We start from the raw sequence: 9,609 nt of genomic DNA, 5'->3' as shown, positions 1-9,609 counted from the left end.
TGCTGATGAGGCTCTTCGTGAGGCTTGAGCTCTGGAGCTTCTCTTTCACAGCTCTCTCAGGATCAAACACCTGGCTCTCCACTTCCTCAAGCTCCGCCCTCAGAGCCAGGGTGGTGTTTAGCTCCGCCCCCTCCGTCACCAGACCTGATTCATGTCCTGAATAACCAACACATGCAGATCTCCAGTTAACTCTGCTATCAGGAACACGGAGACATTGTGAAGGGGTTTCCACAACACAATTAACTCCCAAACAGGCTTCTGCATGGTTATTATTATTATTATTATTATTTTATTTTTTCAAGATATGTCTTAATTTCTGGGAAACTGATCAAAATGTAACGAGTGAATGATTAAAACAAGAACAAATATGTCAGTGGCTTCAGAAAAGTCAATGTAATCAATGTCTGATCAGAATATAGCCGTGTCTGTCGTACCGAGCTTGGGCTTGTGAGCCACGGGGAGATTTCTGACCGGATCCCGCTGAGGACTCACATTAAAACACACCTGAAACACACACACGCACACACACACGCACACACAGACGCACACACAGACGCACACACACACGCACACGCACAGACGCACACACAGACGCACACACACACACGCACACACGCACACACACACAGACACACAGACGCACACACACACACACGCACACACGCACACACACACAGACGCACACACACACACGCACACACACACGCACGCACGCACGCACACACACAGACAGACACACACACACAGACGCACACGCACACACAGACGCACACACACACACACACACACGCAGACACACAGACGCACACACACACACGCACACACGCACACACACACAGACGCACACACACACACGCACACACACACGCACGCACGCACGCACACACACAGACGCACACGCACACACAGACGCACACGCACACACAGACGCACACGCACACACAGACGCACACACACACAGACGCACGCACACACACACACACACACACACAGACGCACACACACGCACACACACACGCACGCACGCACGCACACACACAGACGGACACACACACACAGACGCACACACACACACGCACGCACACACACAGACGCACACACACACACACACACACACAGACGCACACACACACACAGACGCACACACACACACAGACGCACGCGCACACACACGCACGCATGCACACACACACACAGACGCACACACACACACAGACGCACGCGCACACACACGCACGCATGCACACACACGCATGCATGCACACACACACACAGACGCCAACACACACACAGACGCACGCATGCACACACACGCACGCACACACACACACATGCACACACACACACACATGCACACACACACACACGCACGCACGCACGCACACACACAGACGCACACACACACACACACACACAGACGCACACACACACACACAGACGCCAACACACACACAGACGCACGCATGCACACACACGCACGCACACACACACACACAGACGCACACACACACACACACACAGACGCACACACACACGCACGCACGCACACACACAGACGCACACACACACACACACACACACAGACGCACACACACACACAGACGCCAACACACACACAGACGCACGCATGCACACACACGCACGCACACACACACACACATACACACACGCACACACACACACGCACAAACACACAGACGCACACACACAAAGACGCACAGAGACGCACACACACACACACACACACACAGACGCACACACACAGACGCACACACACACAGAAGCACACACACACACACGCACACAGAATAAAAACTTTAAAAGAACATTTATTTAAAATAGAAATCTTTTTTAACAATATAAATCACTGCTATCACTATAACAATTTCAACATCCTCGCTGAATAAAAGTTTTAATTTCTTTAAAAAAAAAAAGAATACAAATCTCCTGACCCCAAACTGTTGAACCGTAGTGTATATTGTTAGAAAAGATTTCTATTTTTAATAAATGCTCTTCTTTTTAACTTTTCATTCATCAAATAATCCTAAAAAAAGTATCTCAGGTTCCAAAAAATATATTGAGCACACACTGATAATAAATGATCATATTATTCTGATTTCTGAAGATCATGTGACACTGAAGACTGGAGGAATGATGCTGAAAATACAGCGGAGCATCACAGAAATAAATTACACTTTAACACAGATTCACACAGAAAACAGCTGATTTACACTAGAATAATATTTCACTGTTTTACAGTTTTTTCTGTAGTTTTGATCAAACTAATGCAGCGTTGACGAGCAGAAGACACTCCTGTAAGAACATTAGAAATCACTCTGATCCCAAACTCTTCTGTATGTTTAGTAAACTTCTATTTTGGATGTGACTGATCACTTGACGGCACAAACACACAAAACATCAGTCCGCAGTCTTCCCAGAAGCCCCCAGCATCATCAGAGTGTGTCCGCACCTGGCGATGACGGCGGTCTGCGGGTCGCTCCGGGGTCACAGACACAGACAGGTCCAGATCAGAGCACACCAGTTCTGCGGTCCGCACCGGATCCAGCCGCAGCGGTTCAGGAGCCACACGCACATCTGCCTCTGATGACATCATCGGCCCAGTCCAGTCCTGACCAATGACACACAGAGAGAGAGAGAGACGTGACCTCGGTCCAGTCCTGACCAATCACACACCGAGAGAGAGAGACGTGACCTCAGTCCAGTCCTGACCAATCACACACCGAGAGAGAGAGACGTGACCTCAGTCCAGTCCTGACCAATCACACACAGAGAGAGAGACGTGACCTCAGTCCAGTCCTGACCAATCACACACAGAGAGAGAGACGTGACCTCGGTCCAGTCCTGACCAATCACACACAGAGAGAGAGACGTGACCTCAGTCCAGTCCTGACCTATCACACACAGAGAGAGAGAGAGAGAGACGTGACCTCGGTCCAGTCCTGACCAATCACACACAGAGAGAGAGAGAGAGACGTGACCTGTAAATAAATAAAAATGTATTCAAAAATCTGCTTCACATTTTTAGCAGGGCTGCGGAGCGGCTGTGAGTTGACTCCACACGGTTCTCATGTGCGTTAAAAAGCTTTACGTGGTTTAATGTACCTAAACAACGATCACCAAATTTCTCTTTCATATTGCTCCTCATGTTTATGAAATATTATGATATATGTGTGATATATGTGTTTTAGCTCTTTTGTTTGAAATGGAAAAAATCTAGCTGCTATCTAAAAAAAAGAAAAAAAAAGGTTCGACTATCAGTCGACTACGGCAAAATCTAACAAATCAGATTCGACTATGAAAATCCTTAGTCGAAAACAGCCCTACTAAATAATAAGGCATTAAATTTTCTTCAAACGTTCAGTTGTGGTCTGAATACCTGTCCTTATACTATATATCTTGTTGTAAATAAAAAAGTAAAACACATTCGTATCAGCCTTGCACGTGGTAGGTAAAAGCGGAGTGGCCATTAAACGACTGGTGAAACATCGTGAAGAAAGGTCGGGCCTGTAGCCTATATACTATTTGAAAAGAGATGAGTGAAGTGTCAGAACCAGACGGAGAGACCGAGGCCACTGTAGAGGTAACTCTCGTTCCAAAAAGAGGAGGAACCTCCGTTATTTGGAACTGGTTCGGTTTTAAATCATCCGACACGGAGCAAACTTCAGTAATATGCAAGGTTTGCCGCCGTGTTGTGACAGCAAGAGGTGGAAACACAAGCAACCTGTTTCATCATTTAAAAAACACGCACGCCCGTGAATATGAAGAGGCAACCCGGGCCAAAACGAGCGCAAGTGGGACCAGCAGCACCAGTGGAGCGTGTCCCAAGACTACACAGCTTTCACTGAAGGCATCGTTTACTGCTGCTACACCTTACGACAAGAGTAGTAAGAAATGGAAAGATATTACCAGGGCAATTGCGCTATATATCGCAAAGGACATGGTGCCCATTCAAACCATAGAGAGAGATGGCTTCAGACATGTGGTTCACACTCTGGACTCAAGATACGAGCTGCCTGGTCGGAAATTTTTTAGCCATAAGTGTCTGCCAGAGCTGTACACGGAGGTACGGGACAGAGTCATGAACGAAATTCGCCACCTTGAAGCCTACTCGGCCACTACTGATTTATGGTCCAGCCGAACTACTGAGCCATACATTAGCCTCACCATCCACTTCATTGACGATGACTGGAAGTTGCGCAGCAGATGCCTACAGACCGCCTTCTTCCCCGAAGACCACACCGGAGCAATAATTGCGTTAGGACTGAAGGATGCACTTTCCGCCTGGGGCTTGGATGAAGCGCGTTTGGTGTGCATGACGACTGACAGCGGTGCAAACATGGTGCGCGCTCTGGAAATCAATAAATGGACGAGACTCGCATGTTTTGGACACAGACTGCACAACGCTATTGGTAAGTTACACTTTCTAAACCTAACATTTTATATTCAGAAAATTTGTCAAGTCCTTTTCTGTTTGTATTAAAAAAGAAAACAAAAACAAATTTAAGGCCACCACATTAGTATTGTATTTTTCATTGTTAGTATTGTTTAGCCGTGATTCCTCTGGGGGCCGGATCAGAAAGTAAAAAAAAAAACATAAATATAAAATTCAATTATCATCAGATTATATGAAAAATATTATTAAAAATATGTACAATATAAATGTATTTAAAATGAAAAAGCTGTACTATTTGTGCAGGAATGTGCAAAATATTGACCAACATACATACAACATGGCCTATTAGATTTGTAATAGCCTAATGTTCAGTATGTCCATACAATAAATACTTATGCTGCTCTACAGTTAATGGTTTATTACGTTTTTCAACTATGATAACCTACTGTTCCCACTTATGCTAATATTTTTATCCGTTCTTTTTACTTCCCAGAGAGGAGTGTCCAACATGATGCTCGAGTTGCACGGGCCACAGGTATGTGCAAAAAAGTGGTCAGCACATTTTCCTACAGCTGGAAAAAGAAGAATGCCCTGACCAGTGCACAGAGAGAGCTGAACCTGCCCCCCCACAAGCTGATCACAGAATCCCCAACAAGGTGGGGGTCCCGTGTCAAAATGATGGAAAGGGTGTTGGAGCAGGAGAAGGCCATCACTCAAGTCCTGGCGGCAGACCAAAAGTCACGCCACCTTCTACCCACCTGGCAAGACATTGATGTGTTGGAGGCCATAACCAAAGCACTGAAGCCTCTGCAAGATTTTACAGATGCCCTGTCAGGAGAGGAGTATGTTAGTGTCTCCTATGTTAAGCCAGTCCTCCATCTACTCAATACAAACATTTTGAAGCCAGAAGAAGACAAAGCAGGACTGTGCGAGGACATCAAGAAGAAGGTCTTGGATTATTTGAATGAAAAATACAAAGATCCTGCCACTGATGAGCTGCTCAACATGGCAACATTCCTGGACCCACGGTTCAAGACCACCTACATGTCACCTGATAAGTTGGAGGAAGTGAGGAGCAGAGTAGCTACAGAAACCAAAGCACTGGAGGAGAAGACAGCCACAGATGCCTCTTCCACAGAGGACCAAAGCGAGAGGGAAACTAGCACTGTACAACTGAAAAAGCCCAAACACAGCCTGGGCAGTTTCTTCAAAAAGTGTAGCAGTGCACCACCAAAGCAGCAGGGCATTGACATGGAGCTAGATGGCTATCTGCTGATGGTGACGGCTGACAGTGACTCTGATCCACTGGAGTGGTGGCGTCTCCAATGTTCCCACTTCCCGCGCATTAGCCGTCTGGCAAAAAAATACTTGTGCATCCCAGCCACAAGCTCACCCTCCGAGCGTGCATTCAGCACAGGGGGCAATATTGTAACAAGCTCCAGGGCATCACTGAAGCCAGAAAATGTTGACAGGTTGGTGTTCCTGGCAAAGAACTTGAATGTCTAGTTTCATCAGAGTTCAGATGAAGAGAGAGTTAGTTTTTGAGAAAAGTACACATTATTACACTGTTCTTGTGTTATTACACTGCTAATTTTTGTTTTGTTGTACACTGTTAAGTAAGATCTTTAGGTTTTTTGCAAAATAAATGTTGAGAATGCATAATAATCTCCCATGTCTCTTTTTGATAAGGATACCTACCATTTACTTATTATATTATAAAAATATTAACTTTATTCACATACTAAAGAGAGACAGGACAGGCTACTCCTCCCAAAATGTACCAAAAAAAAGTTATACCGTGATATTATACCGTCACCGTTCAAAAGATGAAAAATACCATGATATTAATTTTAGGTCATATCGCCCACCCCTAACCTCAGTCCAGTCCTGACCAATCACACACAGAGAGAGAGACGTGACCTCAGTCCAGTCCTGACCAATCACACACAGAGAGAGAGACGTGACCTCAGTCCAGTCCTGACCAATCACACACAGAGAGAGAGACGTGACCTCAGTCCAGTCCTGACCAATCACACACAGAGAGAGAGACGTGACCTCGGTCCAGTCCTGACCAATCACACACAGAGAGAGAGAGAGAGACGTGACCTCGGTCCAGTCCTGACCAATCACACACAGAGAGAGAGAGACGTGACCTCAGTCCAGTCCTGACCAATCACACACAGAGAGAGAGAGACGTGACCTCGGTCCAGTCCTGACCAATCACACACAGAGAGAGAGAGAGACGTGACCTCGGTCCAGTCCTGACCAATCACACAGAGAGAGAGAGAGAGAAACGTGACCTCGGTCCATTCCTGACCAATCACACACAGAGAGAGAGAGACGTGACCTCAGTCCAGTCCTGACCAATCACACACAGAGAGAGAGACGTGACCTCGGTCCAGTCCTGACCAATCACACACAGAGAGAGAGACGTGACCTCGGTCCAGTCCTGACCAATCACACAGAGAGAGAGAGAGAGAAACGTGACCTCGGTCCATTCCTGACCAATCACACACAGAGAGAGAGAGACGTGACCTCAGTCCAGTCCTGACCAATCACACACAGAGAGAGAGACGTGACCTCGGTCCAGTCCTGACCAATCACACACAGAGAGAGAGAGAGACGTGACCTCGGTCCAGTCCTGACCAATCACACACAGAGAGAGAGAGAGAGACGTGACCTCGGTCCAGTCCTGACCAATCACACGCGGAGAGAGAGAGACGTGACCTCAGTCCAGTCCTGACCAATCACACACAGAGAGAGAGAGACGTGACCTCGGTCCAGTCCTGACCAATCACACACAGAGAGAGAGACGTGACCTCGGTCCAGTCCTGACCAATCACACACAGAGAGAGAGAGAGACGTGACCTCGGTCCAGTCCTGACCAATCACACACAGAGAGAGAGAGAGGTGACCTCGGTCCAGTCCTGACCAATCACACACAGAGAGAGAGAGAGACGTGACCTCAGTCCAGTCCTGACCAATCACACACAGAGAGAGAGAGACGTGACCTCGGTCCAGTCCTGACCAATCACACACAGAGAGAGAGAGAGACGTGACCTCGGTCCAGTCCTGACCAATCACACACAGAGAGAGAGACGTGACCTCAGTCCAGTCCTGACCAATCAAACACAGAGAGAGAGACGTGACCTCGGTCCAGTCCTGACCAATCACACACAGAGAGAGAGAGAGACGTGACCTCGGTCCAGTCCTGACCAATCACACACAGAGAGAGAGAGACGTGACCTCGGTCCAGTCCTGACCAATCACACACAGAGAGAGAGAGACGTGACCTCGGTCCAGTCCTGCCAATCACACACAGAGAGAGAGAGACGTGACCTCGGTCCAGTCCTGACCAATCACACACAGAGAGAGAGAGACGTGACCTCGGTCCAGTCCTGACCAATCACACACAGAGAGAGAGAGAGACGTGACCTCAGTCCAGTCCTGACCAATCACACACAGAGAGAGAGAGAGACATGACCTCGGTCCAGTCCTGACCAATCACACACAGAGAGAGAGAGAGACGTGACCTCAGTCCAGTCCTGACCAATCACACACAGAGAGAGAGAGACGTGACCTCGGTCCAGTCCTGACCAATCACACACAGAGAGAGAGAGAGACGTGACCTCAGTCCAGTCCTGACCAATCACACACAGAGACACATGACCTCATCAGTGACCCGTTACATCTGAACTACACACACACCGCCGTCTCCAGAGTCACATGATCCTCAGGAATCATCATGATCAAGATCTTTCTGGAACCTGTCATACTTTTTTTTCACGATTCTTTGATGAATAATAATAAAAAAATATATATATTTTTTAACGATATTAATACTATAAGTCTTCACTATCACTTTTTATCCATTTAACACATCCTTCCTGAATAAAAAGTATTCATTTCTTTAAAAATACATATTGTATATTGTAACTCAAAATTTCTATTTTCAATAAACACTATTGGTTACAACATTTCAGTTAAAGAATGTTTTTATTTTTTTTTTGAATCCTGGAGAAAGTATCACAGCTTCGCAAAAAAATCTGAAGCAGCAGAAGAGTTTCCACACTAACGTTAATCATAAATCATCATATTATTATTATGATTTCTGAAGATCATGTGACACTGAAGACTGGAGCAATGACATTGATAAGTATATTAAAATAGAACACTCTTTATTTATTTATCAAATAGATAACTCACAGCCTTCAAGAGGATTAGAATTTTGTCTAAAACCGATCGCAAACTTTTGAACGGCGGTGTACAGAAACATAATTATATATACAGATAATATTCGTATTTATATACGTGTAACGTTATTTTAAATCTAACTGCTGCTATACGTTATATAAACATACACACACACACACACACGCACACACAACAAAACCGGCTTGTTTTCATTAATTTACCATAAAGTTAGGTGCTCCGAAAAATCGCACAAAACTCAAATCGACGGTTTCTGTTAATCTGCTAATCGCGTAACGTTCTTCACTGCCTTTAAATCACTAGAATCTCGAGATTAAACACACTTTTAACTCACCTTTAACTTCAGAATATGACTTCAGCTGTTGTGCGAAATACAAACATTGCGTTTTCCGGCAAAATACAGGAGAATAAGTTCAGAAAACATCTAATTTGAGGGAAAAATAAAGTCCATCTCAAACTCCCTCCATCTCTGGCGCGCTCTGACGCACTTCCGGGTGGAGCTGAGGTTGGTGCGCATGCGCGGGGCTGACAAGATAAATATACAGACAATATATGCGTGTTATATTCCACACAAACATAGTTAATCAACTCAGCACGAAGATACGCACATATTAACTTAAACATATACACACAACAGATGAAACAAATGGTTCCAGAAAAGCGCGGTTCATACTGAATAATGTTTTATAATGTAGAGATAAATTCGCATTGTGAGCAAATATTACACTTCCAACACTTCTCTCAAAGTCAATTATGGAGAAAGAACCAATGTACTTGAGCAATAACAATCAGAGTCAATAATTATATGTATTTATTACATTTGGTCCACATCTATGTTTACAGTAATAGTGAAAGAAATAAGCAGTTAGTTTACTATGTGACAAGATGTTTGCTTTGGAAGCCCATTTCCACCACAGAATAAAAAATAAATAAAATAAAAGTGTATTTCTATCTCACAATTCTGACTTTTTTTATAAACCCAA

At 45.3% G+C, this 9,609-nt stretch overlaps 2 protein-coding genes across 2 annotated transcripts in view; one reads left to right on the top strand and one right to left on the bottom strand.

Annotated features, from left to right (window-relative positions):
- The window catches only part of ppp1r35 (protein phosphatase 1, regulatory subunit 35), an 11,734-nt gene extending 2,587 nt beyond the window's left edge, over positions 1 to 9,147 (bottom strand). The window contains exons 1-3 of the mRNA XM_059547071.1: positions 8,961 to 9,147; positions 2,388 to 2,629; positions 1 to 194 (exon numbers count right to left, since the gene is read on the bottom strand). The exon at positions 1 to 194 is cut by the window's left edge and continues 15 nt beyond it. Of these exons, the coding sequence (XP_059403054.1) occupies positions 1 to 194; positions 2,388 to 2,614 (421 nt within the window). The 5' untranslated portion in view covers positions 2,615 to 2,629; positions 8,961 to 9,147. The remainder of the gene's footprint in view (positions 195 to 2,387; positions 2,630 to 8,960) is intronic.
- LOC132134442 (E3 SUMO-protein ligase ZBED1-like) lies at positions 3,959 to 5,920 on the top strand. Its single transcript, XM_059547070.1, has 2 exons — positions 3,959 to 4,430; positions 4,908 to 5,920. Exons 1-2 carry the CDS (start codon positions 3,959 to 3,961, stop codon positions 5,918 to 5,920), a joined length of 1,485 nt encoding a protein of 494 aa, XP_059403053.1.
- Positions 9,148 to 9,609: the final 462 nt, after the last annotated feature.

Source organism: Carassius carassius, unplaced genomic scaffold (assembly GCF_963082965.1).
Source record: "Carassius carassius unplaced genomic scaffold, fCarCar2.1 SCAFFOLD_126, whole genome shotgun sequence".
NCBI lineage: Eukaryota > Metazoa > Chordata > Actinopteri > Cypriniformes > Cyprinidae > Carassius > Carassius carassius.
Note: the sequence above shows the minus strand (reverse complement) of the source record. Positions and strands in the feature narration are given on the sequence as shown.